The sequence below is a fragment of the Puma concolor genome, chromosome D1 (genome assembly GCF_028749965.1).
Source record: "Puma concolor isolate L17-30 chromosome D1, mPumCon1.1.hap2, whole genome shotgun sequence".
In the NCBI taxonomy this organism is placed as follows: domain Eukaryota; kingdom Metazoa; phylum Chordata; class Mammalia; order Carnivora; family Felidae; genus Puma; species Puma concolor.
The window spans coordinates 93,865,266-93,882,522 of record NC_141676.1 but is presented as its reverse complement, the minus strand read 5'-3'; the positions used below and the strand labels follow the sequence as shown (position 1 = coordinate 93,882,522).

Here is a 17,257-nt window from a genome sequence, read left to right as displayed (position 1 = left end):
TATTCTCCATTTATATAAATAACCTTACCTAGAAGAACCCTTTATTCTAAAAGCATTTGCTGAACACCTTCTAAATGTCAGACACTGTGGTAAGAGACTGAAAATATAAAGGTAAATAAGGCAGATTTCCAGCTTCCAGTCAAGCAGAGATGGACAAGTAAACAAATGGTTCCAGCGTGATGCAGTAAGTTACACAAGAAGGTATAAAAGACACTGTCTGTGAGACGGTAATAGATGTGTGCTTGATGAGAACAGGGCACTTCCCATGTGACCAGCCAGAGACCAGTGTCTATTCTTTGCTACTGGTTCAGACCCAATTGTTTTATAATCGAAGAAATTACATTAGGTCACAATTACAGAATTAGAGAGTAAGAAGGATTCTGGTTTCCCCAAATTGGAAATAACTCTAGTTGGGGGAATCTACATGGTTTCCATGATTTGTTGGAAATAACTTTTAAAAAATTAAACTGCTGGTTTCTGGCTATGACTGATTAGTTTGTATCAGAACAATTCTCCTGCCAAGGACAACTACAAAGGATGGAGAAATTTTTATTTTAAAACTTTTTTAATGTTTATTTATTTTTGAGAGAAAGAGAGAGAGAGAGAGAGAGAGAGAGAGCGCATGCACATGCGAAAGGGGCAGAGAGAGAGGGAGAAATAAATAAGGTAGATCTGAATCTGAAGCAGGCTCCAGGCTCTGAGCTGTCAGCACAGAGCCCAATGTGGGGCTCAAACTCATGGACGGCGAGATCATGACCTGAGTGGAAGTCGGATACTTAACTGACTGAGCCACCCAGGCGCCCCAAGAAATTTTTATTTTAAATCTGTTGAAGTCAGCAGAGGGCTACTACCCAAGCAAGCACCTGAGTGGCTGAGATTTCAGAGAGAAGGTAAATGTGAACCCGAGTTTCAGCATCCCCTTTTCCCCTTGAGGCATTTCCCCAATTCAGTGCAAAAAGAAAAGGCTGAGGCATGAAGCAGAAAGTGCTGGCTACAAAGCTAAGAAGCTAAGCAGGACTCCTGGCACTTTCATGGGGCTGAGAAAACAGAAATTGGAGTTCAGAGCCTCCCAAAGAGAAAAGACTTTTTAATTAGGACCCTTGAAGGCTTATGCTGTAAAAATAATGGTGAAGCAGAAACAGACAACACTTTTACAGACGTTGAAACTCAGCAGTAAATAATCAGCTCAGTCCCTGATCGGGTTAAAGCGATCTGCCCCTTGCCAAACTGCCTGCCAAAAGCAGTCCCTTCTGGAAGAAGAAAACTTCTTCCAGAGCCTCTGTGAGTTTTCATACGCAGTGCCCAGAATTCAATTAAAAATTATCAGGCATATCAAGAGAAAAATAAGTGATGCAGATACTGAATTAGGAGACAAAGACTTTAAAAGACTTGGATGCATGTATTTAAGAAAAAAGATGACAAGATGAAGAGTTTTAATAGACACGTAGAGTCTAGTAATAATTAGAAGCAGGCACTGCGTACTATTCAGACTGAAGGGCAGAGACAAAAGGATGGGAAATATAGAGAGAAGTTTTAAAGACATATGAAGCATCGTGAAAAGAGAACAAGACAGAGCCATATCTGGAGACCGAGGGCTAAGAATTTGCTAAAACTGACGAAAGCCCAGGCTGCAGATTCAAGAAGTCCTATGAACCCCAAGCAGAATACAGATTCACACTTTCGAATGTGAATAATTAACCACAGAGTTTAATGTGAATAATTAAACTGCCGAAGGCAAAATACAGTGTGAAAATCATAAAAGCAGTCAAAAGAAACAGACATTATTACTTTGGAAGGGAACAATGACAGTTGCACAGACGATTCTTCACCGGAAGCGATAGAAGCCATAATGCAACATCGTGCAAGTACGAAAAGAAAGTAACTGCCAGCCTAGAGTTCAATAAACAGTAGAAAGGATCCGTCAGAAAGGAAGATGAACTGAAGACATTTTCAGACCAAAACGCTGGGACAATCTGTCACCCTCAGACCTGTATTTTAAGAAATCCCAAAGGGAGTTTTTCCAAGTTGAAGGAAATGACTACCAGCACAGAGAAGAAAGGAAATACTGAAAAGAACGAACAGTAACAAAAAAATGTAGTGTCAGGAATTCTGAATAAATACTGACTTCAAAAAACAGTAGCTGTAATGTCTTAGAGAATTCTACGTATCTGTAGAATGAAAACGTGACAAAAATAACACAAAACCCTGAAGAAGGAAATGAGTGAAAATGGTCTAAAGTGTTTTATTGCCTAAGAAGTGGTCAAAGTACTGATGTATACGGGACTCCGATTAAAGTCATAATGTCTAGCACCAAGCACATAGTTTGTGGCACATTAGTAGGACCTCAAAAATGTTGAACTAATAAATAATAAACATTAAAACATCAGCCATTTTTTATATCCTTTTTCTTAAGTAAGTAAATTCATCATCAGAGGGGGCGGGCAATGATTAAACTAACTGGAAAACATCTTATAACAGACCATGCTCAGCACTAAGATAAGACATGTCCACTTTAGCGAGAATGAATGGATATACTTACGCCTTAGGATTTTTGTAGGACAATAGTAGTTATGTCTGTCCTTGTTCCATACTGGCTCTGTTGTCTGGGTTTTCTCTCATCTGCTGGTTCCAAAGATATCTGACTTAAACTTCAATCTCCTTGAGGACAGGAGATAACTGTCCCAGTGTTAGAGTAACCTCTTAAAACAGTGAGACGCACAGCATAGGCAGACAGACCCTTAAAAACAACCCCCGATGGTGATGTTGTAAAACAAACTAACTAATAAGCTTCTGGCTTGAGGCCCCATGTGTCTGCAAGAATCTGGAAGCAACACGGAGGTCCTAGAAACCTAAAAGACCACAAAGTATCACCAGGGCAGAAAGAAAAGTTTTCACTTAAAAAAAGCAAAGTTAAACTGTAGTAAAAAAAAAAAAAAAAAAAAAAAAATACTTGCCAGAATTAGAAAAACCAGGGCACCTCCCTAAAAACAAAATAGTATAAATTAATAATTTGTTGAGGTAGCTCTAAGAGGAATTAATGTTAACGTAAAATAATGTTAACACAAAATAATGAAGACTCACCAGATAGTCAGAGGCCTTAAATTCTTCTGTTGCTTTCCTTTTAGTTTCTTTTTTTCTGCTCACTTCTTCAATTTAAAGCAAAGGATGACATATTGGTTTGTTTGTTTGTTTGGCTCCATGCCCAGCGAGGACCCCCACACAAGGCTTGATCTCATGACCCTGAGATCAAGACCTGAGCTGAGATCAAGAGTCAGCTGCTCAACCGACTGAGTGACCCAGGTGCCCCAAAGGATGAGCTTTTTCGATGAAGTGCAAGGGCGATTTGCTGGGAGGCAGTGGAGGTGAACTACATGGGTGGGGCAGGACTAAGGGGATGGCCAAGACAGAGGGGCCATGGCCAACTGTGACGGATGATAACCTGCTTTTCTGTGCCGGAGAAAACACATAGATGAAATATTCAGCTGTTTTACAAGAAGTGACGCATATTTAGCAAGAAAAAAAAGAAGTACAATTTAACCGTTCCCTATTCTTTGGTATCTATTTTTCAGATAAGTGAAACAGAAGAGGACAGCAGTTTACTTTGTTCTGAATTGTGACTCTTAACAGAACAGTGTTGACAATGATCATACTTTGGTTAGATTATCCACTTTTCAACATGCTGAACCACACTGATAAAATTTTCTAGTACACCAAATCCTAACCCCTAATCATCAGGAATTAACCTTTTTTTTAATGTTTATTTTTGACGGAGCGTGAGTGTGGGAGGGGCAGAGAGAGAAGGGGACAGAAGATCTAAAGCAGGCTCCAGGCTCGGTGCTGACAGAGGAGAGCCTGACGCGGGGCTCGAACTCACAAACTGTGAGATCATGACCCGAGCCTAAGTCGGACGCTTAACCGACTGAGCCACCCAAGTGCCCCAGGAATTTACCATTTGGATAACTACATGGAAATCATTTTTCTGTTCCAGGTATCTACATGTATCAACATAAAAATGGCTTTAACTTGGGGGTTATGTGCTAAGACACAAGCATAGATGACAAAGTATATGAAAAAAGAATATCATAGGGGCAAATGGGTGGCTCAGCCATTAATCCATCTAACTTTGGCTCAGGTCATCATCTCACGGTTTGTGAGTTCAAGTCCCACGTCAGATGAGCACCAGCCCCACTTCAGGTGAACCCCGCTTCTCTCATTCTATGTCTTCCTCCCTCTCTCCCTTTTTCCCTCTGTCCCTCCTGGGATTCCCTCTCTGCTCCTCGCTTACTTGCACCCTCTCTCTCTCTCAGAAAATAAAAATAAATTAAATAAATAAAAAATAAATGAATAAATGAAAAAGGACTATAATACCTGTTCTGAATAGAATTAAGAAGATAGCATGTGGAAACACTTTTGCTGATTAACACTTGAATTAAAATCGCTAAAGCAAGCGGGTAATCACAAAAATAGTGATGTGTATACATGTAAACTTCAAAGACCCAAATCTATAGGCAGTGAATGAGAGAACATGTCAAATGAGTATGTCTACAAATATAGGACATTTATCAAGCTGCTCTTACAATGCACACTTTACAGTTTATACAGGCACAAAGAGTTTGTAGTTTCACTACCTTAGGCTTCTCAAATAATCCTTCAATTTCAGTTATTATTGGCTTAAGGTAGAGTGAAAGTTTTCACTGAGCTGTCTCTGACTCAATGAAACTACTTTGCTTAATTTTAAATGTAAAAACACTGGGTAAATAGAGCCCTGGGCATCTTGCCACGTACAAAAATGTGTGCTAAAATTAATTCAGGTGGTCTGGGGCCTGTTAGTTTACTAAGATCTCTTTCAGTTAACAGGAAAGACCTGACAAATTGGTAAGATAGAAAAAGGACAGTTACGGTGTCATAAAAGTAATGAAATAGTCTTTAACCAACAATCTGGATAGCACACACTAGGAAACAGAAGATTGGAACAGTGGCACAGGACTGTGCTTCGACGAGTATGTTGTTTAGTATTTGACTAAATATATTTTGGACATTCTAGAAAAACTATATAGGACCTCTGAAATATTTTCTAGAGAAGTGGCCCATTTCTGTTTACACAGTTAAATATTTGTTAAGTGTGACTGATTATGTACAGAATGGCTCTGATCAGGTAATTGTATAAATTTTGCATTAAGTTTCCTCTTTTTTTTTCTAAATTTTTTTTTAATGTTTATTTTTTTTTTTTGAGAGAGAGAGAGACAGAGACAGAGACCAAGCAGGGAAGGGGCAGAGAGAGAGGCAGGCACAGAATCGGAAGCAGGCTCCAAGCTCCGAGCTGTTAGCACAGAGCCCGACGCGGGGCTCGAACCCACAGACTGCGAGATCATGACCTGAGCCGCAGTCGGCCGCCCAACCGACTGAGCCACCCAGGCACCCCTTAAGTTTCCTCTTTTGATGATCCCTGAAGGGCAAAGACTGACTATCCATGGATCTCTTGGATGTGCGATACTCATTTTCATGAGTATGTTCTTGAAACTTCCGAAATACTCACATCTTGGTGGTGGTTTGTTTTAATACTCAGCTTACTGGGTGCCTGGGTGGCTCCGTCAGTTAAGCATCTGACTCTTGACTCCGGCTTTAGGTCATGATCTCCAGTTCATGAGTCTGCACCTTGAGTCAGACTCCATGGTAGAGGCACAGAGGCCGCTTGGGATTCTCGCTTTCCCCCTCCGTCTGCCCCTCCCCTGCACACAGGCTCTCTCCCTCTCAAAATAAATAAATAAACTTAAAGTAAATACTCAGCTTACTTCTGTTTCCTCTTGCCTCAGTGTCTCTGTCACATTGCTGACCCAGCCCTTATTTTTGGAGGCTCATCAGTTACTATGCAACAGAAGCCTGATGACATTCCTCCAGGGCCACGGCTGTCCTCCACTCTCATTGTACATTCTTTGTTGGATGCAACGACCCCAGTCTCAGAGTGGGAGTTGCCCTTTGGGAATTACTTTACTGTGGCCGTCACAAAATAGATGACAATAAACGACTGAGTAAATTACTGAACATGGCAAGCTCACACACACATTGTCTTACAAATAAAAGACCAAAAACACTATCCTAACCACCTGACTCCCTGATGACAGGCCACTGTTCTCCATATTATAAGTAGGAAATATAGAACTTCCTCAGAAGGATGGTACTGATCAATTTTAAAAATTGGACACAATGTGGGAATGCAAGCTGGTGCAGCCACTCTGGAAAACAGTATAGACGTTCCTCAAAAAACTAAACATAGAACTACCCTACGGCCCAGCAATTGCACTACTAGGCATTTATCCACGGGATACGGGTGTGCTGCTTTGAAGGGACATATGCACCCCCATGTTAATAGCAGCACTATCAACAATAGCCAAAGTATGGAAAGAGCCCAAATGTCCATCGATGGACGGATGGATAAAGAAGATGTGGAATATACATACAATGGAGTATTACTCGGGAATCAGAAAGAATGAAATCTTGCCATTTGCAACTATGTGGATGGAACTGGAGGGTATGGTGCTAAGTGAAATGAGTCAGTCAGAGAAAGACAAAAATCATATGACTTCTCTCATATGAGGACTTTAAGAGACAAAATAGACGAGACTCATAAGGGAAGGGAAAGAAAATTAATATAAAAAAAACAGGGAGGGGGACAAAACAGATGAGACTCATAAATATGGAGAACAAACTGAGGGTTATGGGAGGGGTTGTGGGAGGGGGGATGGGCTAAATGGATACGGGGCACTAAGGAATCCACTCCTGAAATCATTGTTGCACTATATGCTAACTACTTTGGATGTAAATTTTTAAAAATAAAATTAAAATAAATAAGTAAAAAAATAAATAAATAAAATAGGTCAAGGGGATGAAAAGTACAGCCAATAATAATACAATAATAATATATTAACATAATATATAATAACAGCCAGTGACAGTCAATAATATAATAATAATAATAATAATATAATAACATCCAGTGACAGATGGTGACATTTACTGTTGTGAGCATTACATAATGTATTAATTATTGAATCACTATCTTGTACATGTAAAACTAACGTAACATTGTCAACTATACTTCAATAATAAAAAATTTTAAGTAACAAAAAAAAAAACTAGACACAATGTTTTGAGTTTTTTTTTCTTAGGGAATTGGGCAGATTACCACAGATGGAAGAGAAACCAAACCTTAGGTTTTATGTGTTTGCTGCCTTTGGTTTTTATGGCTAGTTCTGAAGTAGCTACATGATCAGCAATAGATAGATGAAGTCATAACAAATTCACTTGCTGGAGCAAAGAATTTAGATGTACTCAACAAGCAGTCACTTTCATACTTCACAAACCAGCTGGGTAGCTCTAATCGTAGGCCAGAAAGAGCTAGTGCTAAAATGCAATGTTTGCATACTCATCTTGACACATTATTTTTATCCGCGTCTATCTGATTATCAGTGAAAGGTTCCAAATTGGTTAAAAAGTGTCCCCAAGCTCAGCAACACACAGACTTTCAAGGATGTCCTCATGCAAGAGCTTGGGGATCATTCGTACGATCTGTGCTTCCTAAGGCACCAGTCCCAGTCAAGTGATTTCTCCTTTGACCATCAGCCATGTATAGCTTGCACTTTTTCTTCCCAGGTGGATTATATACATTTCTCCAAGCTGGTTTTTACTTGGCTACTTCCTGCCCACTTCTAATCTCCCTAGGACCCTTAATTTCTTGTTTTTTCCTGATGGGACCTCTCAATTCATTCATCTGTGAATTCCATCAGTGTCCTCTCTACTCTTTTTCTACACATTATCAAGACTGATGATAAACAGGCAGGATTTAACCTCAATCCTTTCCCATTAAACTAGCCAAGCAACTGACAAACCCCATTTGATTACATATCCAGAACTGTTCCACTGCCTTTTAAATTGAGAAGAGAAGGGGAAAGACAGAAAGCTTTTGATTTATTTGATTAAAATCTGTTACATTCTTGAAATGCACAATTAAGTCTTGTGCAATTAAGTCTTCAGTGCAGGGGACTGGCTCCCCACAAAGGTGCATTAAATACGCTTCTTTCTAGCTGTCCATCGTGAGCTATTACATATCACTCTTAAAACCCGAAAAGGGTTCAAATTAGCTGAACATGATGAAGCAGGCAGTCATTTACAACATGCCACAAAAGCACTAGCACATCAAATAAAACTCGACAGACTGCTGGAGTGCACGTTCCCCTCTTACCTGTTCTCAAATTTTCACATCAGTACTCCAATTTAGACAATAAAGGCAACGTTTTCTCTCCAGATAGTTATGACCAAAACAGACGGATGGTAAAAGGGGTCTAAGGCTGGCACTGATTTGTTTCTTAAGTGCCCACTCTACAAAACATGTTTAAGTTTAAACCCAAGAAAGCACGGCAGGACACCGCACGGGTAAGATTCCACCAGGGACAGGTCCCACACAAGACTTCATCCATTAGGCATCTGTGGAATACGAGAGCCACCCTGGGTAAAGGAGAGTTTGAAAAGGAGTCTAAAAGGATGACTCCCAAGGGTGTGCTAAGGGGTAAACCGTTTCTCCTCATCTCCTGCAGTGATTCCTACTTAGTAGGTTGCATCACTTACCTAGATACCCCCCTGCCTGCCTCTTCCCTCAACTGATCACTGGTGTCTTAAAAAAATTTTTTTTAGTGTTTATTTTTGAGAGAGAGAGAGAGAGAGAGAGAGAGCGAGCACACAAGCAGGGGAGGGGCAGAGAGAGAGGGAGACACAGAATCCGAAGCAGGCTCCAGGCTCTGAGCTGTCAGCACAAAGGCCGACGCGGGGCTCCAACACACGAACTGCGAGATCATGACCTGAGCCAAAGTTGGACGCTTAACCAACTGAGCCACCCAGGGGCCCCAGGTGTCTATTTTTTTTTAATTGGCACCTCCTAAATCTCTCAAACTCATCTACTTCTCTCCATATCTACTGCAACCATCCAAGGGCACTGCTTCTCATCTGGGCTACTGCAATAGCCATCTAACTGGTCCCTTGTATCCTCTTTTGCCCCCTCCAATTTATTCTCCAAACTCCATCCAGAATGTTCCAGCATAAGGCTGTCCTACTTAAAATCTCTCACTGACTCGCCATGGCTCTGTATGACCTGCTTTCACTTACCTTTGACCTCTAACCCCTTTGCTTGCCAGGTTCCTGCCACGTTAATCTTCCTGAAGCTTGGTAAGGATCCTAGCATTCTGCTTTATGGCCCTGCATAAATGGTACCTCTTGTTTGCCTGGAAAGTTTTAAACCTATCCCCTTCTCTTTTCCCTAGTTTTACAAATTCTTCAGAGCTTTAGAGCAAAATGTCACTTGCTTAGGGAGATCAGTCCTTTCAAAGCCATTCTTCACTTTTCCTTTAAAGCATGCAGTTTTGAGTGCATGGTCATTTTTATGTTTCATTTATATCATTTTGGGAAAGGTATGTCTCCCCATCAAACTGTAAGCTCAGTGAAGGCAAGGACAATGCCTGGTGTGCTCACGACATATCCCCCAGGACCTAGCTTGGTGTTTGGCCCACTACAGACCTTCAACAAATGTTTGCTGAATGAATGAATAACTGCTTTTTCCTTTCACTCTCCTTATTTTATCACATCCCTTTCATCAGCTCCTTGAAGACATCTCAAGGCTATAAGCAAAAATAATGAAAGAGAGAAGAAAGTCTTATAAAAAGGATGTCTAATCACTTTAAATGCCTAGGAAATAAGGCAACAACAGTACTTTAAATAATTAAAAATATAAAAATAATCAATTAGCCAAAGCTACCATCTCCCTTGGTGATCCCATCCATACTTAAGTTTTATCACTTTTTAAAAAATTCTTTAATGTTTATTATGAGAGAGAGAGAGAGAGAGAGAGAGAGAGAGAGAGAGAATGAATGGGGAGGGGGGTGGGCAGAGAGAGAGAGGGAGACACAGAATCCGAAGCGGGCTCCAGGCTCTGAGCTGTCAGCACAGAACCCAATGCAGGGCTCAAACTCACGAACCATGAGATCATGACCTGAGCCAAAGTTGGAAGCTTAACCGAGCCATCCAGGCGCCCTAAGTTCTATCACTTTGATGCAAATGACTCTTAGATATGTAGCACAGCCCTGATCTACCCCCAAACCCAATGTCAGCATTTTCATTTGTCATCTTGGCTTAGATATCCAACTGGAACTTGGAACTCTAAATGCCCAAAACCAAATCCATCACCTTTTCTCAATGTCACTTTGTTTAAGTTCCTTATTTCTATGACTATCACTGTGGCAATTACCATGCCATCCATGCTGGGAACTTTCTCTTCATTATGCATCTTCCTTTTTTTCTAGATCCACATCAGTCAGTGGCCAAGTCCTAAAGATTCCCACTCTAGAACCTTCCTCATCTCTTCCTTTCTACCTTCACTCCTTACATGAAAGCCAAGTCTTCGTTATGGAAACAAACTGGTCTCCTCCCTGCAATCCCACCTGTGTCCTGCAACCACTAATCAAAGCCTAAACGCATCTCTTGAATACACTGCTCCGCTTCTCAAAAACCTTCCAGAGAATTATGATGCAACTGGCCCATTGATTTTCAACATTTAACCAATATCCCCCACTTCTTTGTGTTTTAATTAATTAATTAATTAATTTCTTTTTGAGAGAGAGAGAGAGAGGGAGAGAGCACTCAAGTGAGTGAGGGGCAGAGAGAAAGAGAGAGAGAGGGAGAAAGTGTGGAGCCCGAAGTGGGGCCCGAGCTTACCTGCTGTGGGGCTTGAACTCACAAACCATGAGATCATGACTTCAGCCAAAGTCGGATGCTTAACTGACTGAGCCACCCAGGCGGCCAATGCCCCCCACTTCTGATTAACATAAAAATCTCCTATCCCTCCTGCACTGTTATTACTGAAACAACAGGGACTTTTTCCATTCCTTAAATGTAGAACTACGAGATTCAACGTGCTTCTTCAAACTCTGCTCACTATATTTCGAGCTCTGTTGTAAATCACTATGATCAGACCGTGGGCTCTCCAGGGGTAGGACGTGGGCCAGTACCCAGTACATGGTAGGCACTCAATAAATGTTTCTTAAGTAAAGTACTACACCATGACATTCAGGGTCATTCAAGATATAAACTCAATCCACTTTTCCATTTTATATCCTGCTACCCTCTACTTACACTTCACCAGCCAGATTCTCCAGTGGTTCTTAAAGCATGGTCCCAGGACCAGTAGCATCTGTCCCAGTAGGGATTCATGAGGAATGCAAATTCTCAGGCCCCACTCTATACCTACTGAATCACCAACTCTAAGGGTCGAGCCTCCTCGTTTGTGTTTTCACAGTGCTCCAAGTGATTCTAACGTATGCTAAAGTGTGATAATCACTGAACTGCACTATTGGCATACCTTTGAGATAATGAGGTTTGGTTCCAGACGACGGCAATAAAGCAAATGTCACAATGGAGCAAGTCAAATGAATCTGCTGGCTTCCCAGTGCATATAAAAGTTCTGTTAACACTATACTATAAAGTGTGCAATAGCATTACGCCTAAAGAAACATATACACAGCTTAGTTAAAAAAATACTTTATTGCTAAAAACTTTAACCATCCTCTGAGCTTTCAGTGAGTCATAATCACTGATCAGATCACTATAACAATGAGACTATAATAATGAAAGAGAACTATGATAAGACTTACAATAATGAAAAAGCGTGAAATATTGTGAGAATTACCAAAATGTGACAGAGTCGCCAAGTAAGCAAATGCCGTCGGAAAACGGGCACTGATGGACATGCCTGAGGTAGGGTTACCACAAACCTTTAACTCGGACAAAACACAGCATCTGAAGAGTGCAATGAAATAAAGCACAACAAAATGAGGTATGCCTGTATCCACCCTCAGATAAATGTCCATATAACTGAACTGAAATTTTGCCTCGTTTTGCATACACACTAGTTCAACTGGCGTTAGGAAATGCAAATGTATTCTTAGTAATGTCAATATCCTAAAGGCGTAAATTAACTAAAATTGTGCATATTTGGGGGAGTAAATCACGTATCATCTACGTCTCGGCATCAGAAGCTTATTACAAACTTTGCCATCTTGGGGGATCTTGAGAAAAGATGTCTCTTTTCAGTTTCAAAGTGAAAGGAGAAGCCTTACATTTAATGATTCCAATTTTCCAGAGTTGAAGGTAGGTACTTACTGATATTTATCTGGCCAATCATTAAGTATCAAAATCACATAATGGCTCCTGGGAGCCAGGTGAGACCTTTGGCTAACCTTGAAGGCAACGCAGACAAGCCAAGAGTTGCCCTGAACAGGCAGACTCTTATGTAGGAAGAAGTAAATTTAAGCTGGGGTGAGACAGAAGCTGGTTTTCTCAGGCTAAAAAGAATGTACCCATATTCCCAGGTAAAAGGAAAACCCCCAAACATGAAATTCAAGAAGTTATCAACTTGAAAAGTTAGTAGAACTATAAACTGTCCACTGTCTTAAAGGGAAAAAAAACCAAACATGTGTAACAAAACCCCCAATACTATACACATACTCTCACTCACACACACATAAAAATGGCTATGAGTGAGTGCATGACGGTAGATACTGGTCATATTCATATAAATGGGATGCATTTTGGTCCCAGGATGATAACATCACCATAAAGACATGATTAGCAGCAAATTACCAAAATCTATAATCAGAGTATGTTGGGCTGGTTTTACATTTCCTAGGACAATTTTTCATTTTTCAGATAAGGACATAGCTATAGAGAGATTATATAACTTCCCCAAGATCATAGATTTGGGCAGTGGGAAAGCCTCTGTCTACTTATTCTTAGACCAGAGGCTCTCTTACAACATTACTCTTATGCCTACAGTTGAACTGAGACCTGCTGAAGAGAAACACAAAGGACAATACATTACATTTTCAGGCAATACCATTCGTTTTCATTAAATCTATTAGATTACTTACCAGGTGTATGAAGCATCTTTAGCATGTTCCTAACAAATTGCGATAAAGCCTACAGCCAGTTCAGGACAAAAAATAGGGCTTCAGTGTTATAAAACATCTTAAAATTTAGCTGGGTCATATAGATTTTATTTAAAAATGTAACAAGCAGGGGCTCCTGGGTGGCTCAGTCGATTAAGTGTCTGACTCTGGATTTCGGCTCAGGTCATGATCTCACAGTTCGTGAGTTTGAGCCCTCTGCTGGGCTCTGCACTGTCTAGGGATTCTCTTTCTCCCTCTCTCTCTCTCTCTCTCTCTCTCTCTCTGCCCCTCCCCCACTTGCACATGCGCTGTGTGAGCACACACATGTGCTTGCTTACACTCTCTCTCCCTCTCTCTCAAAAATAAACATGAAAAAAATGTAACAAGAAATCTTAGTACACAAAATAGGCAGCTGAATCTTGCTCACATACACACCCTAAGATGGGCTAAGTAAACGATAAAGAAAAGTCTCGAGGAAGTTTTCATTGCTTTTGCTCTGCAACGCAAAACACATGCCGAGAAATGGACTGTTAGTTCTATAGCTGACCGTTTCCTTCCAAGCTCTGGTTTTGGTAACTCCCAGACACAACTATTAACCTTGTCGTTGATTTGAAAAATATAGGTCCCATCCCATTTCAACAATGAAATATCCAAAATCCAGTCCATACTCCAGTTATCTCATGTAGTAACTATAACACAACTTTTACACTGTAGAATTTTAGACCTGGGATGGGCTTCTGAGACCACGTAATCCAACACCATCGTTACAGAAAAAAAAAAAAGAACTAAGATTTTTGACAGACAGAACTTTAATACAACGAAACGTCTGACAATCCTTTGGAGTTACTATATACAGAGGTAGCCCGAAAGCTTCCTGAATGTTGTCAAAATTTAAATGAACATGTTACCCTACATATTTCTATCTTGTTTGAAATATTGTGAGTGTATATACCTCTTAAGAGGTTTCTGAAACTCAGAAAATTAAAAGAAAGTGAGATTTTGCTACTTAATTATCTTGAGGTTTTAAGAATAATAATTTTAAGAAGCGCTGAATAATCTGGTAAGAAAATTTCAGTAAAATTACTATGAAAACACATTACTATATACACAGGGTTTTTCGTCTAACATTCAAACATGCTCTCATTCATGACACAGACGGAAAAAAACAGATGAGAAAAGACAAAGTCTATATGCAGAGAATGCCTCTACTTTAAAGATTTCAAAAACACCAAACCTTTTAATAACATCTCAGTGAGAAATAACGTCTTGAACATTGTCCATATAGCTAAATAACCAAAGCCCAGAAAAGTAAAAACTGTAAAGCAGGGCCAAAAAATTAGTAATGGCCTTAAACTTAAGTCTCCATATTCTGAGATTTATATCTTACATAAAATTTCAAGAACTTCCTTTGCCAAAGGGGAGAAAAAGAAGAGTCCTTCCTATACCATAGTCACAACAACCTGTGCAAATACAGAGCCACTTACCTATTGTTGTTCCGACAATTTCGACAGCTAACGCGCTCCAGCGGGTCCGACTGAGGTACTGCTGTGTACCTCCCACCACCCTGGTCAGGAAGGAAGTGCAGGGAAAAAGAAAAAGAGAAAAGCGTGAAGGTGTCACAGACCAATAATCAAACAGCCTTAAATGTAAAAGCCGGCCCAATAACAAACAGTTTTACGCTATATTTTAACCAACCTCTGAGCAAAACGTTATGCTGATCGTTAGTTACCAATATTCACCAATGAATTCTGTACAATATTAAGACTATACCCTACAAGCTAATCGCCATGTTTTTCCCAAGTCTTTTTGTACTGGAAGGAGCCAAAGAAATGGAGACATTTAGTCACTTCCCCTTCAGGGTTTCAAATCTACTGGGCCCAAAATACACTGTACATTACAACCTCCTATTCATTTTTACTTTTCTAGCAGTCATGGAAGAATTTTACGTGATGCCAGTTGGAGAAACAGGGTGGAAATCTGTTTGAATGATGTCACAAGATAAACCCATCTTCATTTTCCTGTAATTATTTCGATTAGGTCTGTTCACTTGACTACACTAAGTTTTCAAACATGTTATATTTTTCCAGATGGAGTAGATTCTCAGCCAGCAATGACTTGGAGGGGAGGATTAATATTTTGATGTTGCTTTTGGCGGAAACTGCCTGGCAATTAAGAAAAATGCCCAGATTAACACATACCTCATTGTAAAACACTCGCTTGACATATACAATGGCAAGAGTTCTTCCAAACTGGGTGTTGGGAACTGAAGCAGGCTTACGGTCAGAGTAAAAATTCTGCTTTCAGACGAAAAACAGCAGAACCGAATTTGATAAGGGTGGGAGAGGCTGTCACACTGCACCCAAACCCAGGGCAGTTCTGAAGGTTAAGGAAAGTTCAGGCCATTGTTTTTCCCAGAATACTTTCCATTTCCATTCATCTCATAACAACGGCCAGAATCTAAGCAAACCAAAAGTACTGAAAATGTCTCCCCACATTCCTGATTCAACTAGCAACAGGAATTTTTGGGAAAACATTGAGAGAAAGAATATCCTCTGCCACATTCAGATCATGAGCATAAGCTCCAAAGCTTCACAAGATCAAGTTCACCTACGGGGTAATGTGCTTATTTGAGTCACTAAACACATCAAAGTTAATTCAATGATTTTTATGATCACCAGCGTTTTTAAAAATTTCCCTATTTCCTCCCACCCAGAAAAGAGGTGTAAGAAAACTAATACGTGAAAACCACAGATGTTAGCCTCTAAAGGATTAGTACACCTAAAGGAGCAACTATTATTTAAACAGAATTTCGCCATTCAGAAAAACCCAAACTCCTGCGTCCGAATCCTAAACCAAACATCAGACTTATTCTTTTCTGCTTATGGAAACAGCATATGCTATTCAAACTTTAATGCTCTCTCCTTTAGTTTCCTGGACAATGTTACTAGCTTGGACTAGGAGTGGAGACCAAAAAAAGTTTAGAAAGTCTGAATATAAGCCATGTCTTTCCCCACAAAATAATGAAATCACTATTCTCTTTTGATAAGGAGATGCACTCAATCGAGGTATTTTTCTACAACACATTAAAACTAGATCACACGAAAACCCAGCAGATGTCCAGCTTTAAGATACGAATATATATTACAGTTTTATTCTCCAAATGTAATATTTTAATAAGTCTTTGTTGAGTTGAGGGTGAAAAAATACCTCTAAACTCCCTTCAAATTTTAGCACATTGTGGGTTATGGCAAGTTTATCTGTAATCAGAACAATGACAAAAATGTCAGTGAGTGCTTAATTTGATCAACTAAACATATTATCTATTTGAAAAATAATGTGGATGCACATACATCCTAACGACATCATAAATCAAACTTCCTAATGCAGAGAACCTCTTTAACCAGCATAAATGCGAAATAAGCTAGTTACTCTAGTCCCGTTTCAAAAATTAAACTAGATCACTAAGTTATCCCTGAAATAAAGTATTTTTAAAGGTCCATCACTCCTTGTGGCTAAAGGATGGTAATATTATAAAAGGCAAAAATCTTACAGGTAACGGCCCTACCACACATCAGACACAAGAGACAAAAGAAACTCATTATAGGTCAGAAGTCACAATCTGGTGGCCTGCAGACATGTTCCACGTGGCCTACGCACTACTTTCAAAAATTGGAATTAGTTGCCAACGTGTAAAAAATCTCGCCATTTCACCTGGATTTACAAGATGTTTTGGAAAAATCAGAAAACCGGTAACCCCAGGCCCTCTGTCCGTGCCAACAACAGGAGTGAACTGCAGCTGGTGTTCTCCAGATTGCTCCCGCCTCCAACTGCTCTCTTTCCCAGCTTGCTTCACGCAGTTTCACGATCTGCCTGACTCCCCTGGGCCTGCGAGTTTTCAGATTTTGCTCTAAATGAAGCAAATTTAAAGTCTCAGGTCCAATCTATGCCCTGTGGTATTTCCAGCTCTCAAGAATAACTTCCGGCAAGTTCGTTACTGGTATTCCACTTTCACCATGAAAGAATTTTAAAATATAAACCAAACTGATGAACATAACTATCACCTGACAACAGAAAGTTTACACAGATTACTCTGGATTAAGGGGTTGCCACTGATACATACTATTTCCAGTCCAGTGAGCCTGTAAGGTTTCTATGGTCACAAAGGCCAAGTAGGCCAACCATGTTATTGCACCCTGGTACCGTGGGGCCCAGGGAGGATTTATTTATTTGTCTGTTTGTTTGTTTATTTATTTACAAAATTTTAAATGTTT

At 40.0% G+C, this 17,257-nt stretch overlaps 1 protein-coding gene across 5 annotated transcripts in view; it reads right to left on the bottom strand.

Moving 5' to 3' along the window:
* Window positions 1-17,257, bottom strand: part of CDON (cell adhesion associated, oncogene regulated) — a 101,894-nt gene that overhangs the window by 8,295 nt on the left and 76,342 nt on the right. For all 5 annotated transcript variants that reach the window (XM_086678738.1, XM_086678734.1, XM_086678736.1 and 2 more), the window contains exon 18: window positions 14,471-14,550. In XM_086678738.1, coding sequence (XP_086534864.1) covers window positions 14,471-14,550 — 80 coding nt within the window. The remainder of the gene's footprint in view (window positions 1-14,470; window positions 14,551-17,257) is intronic.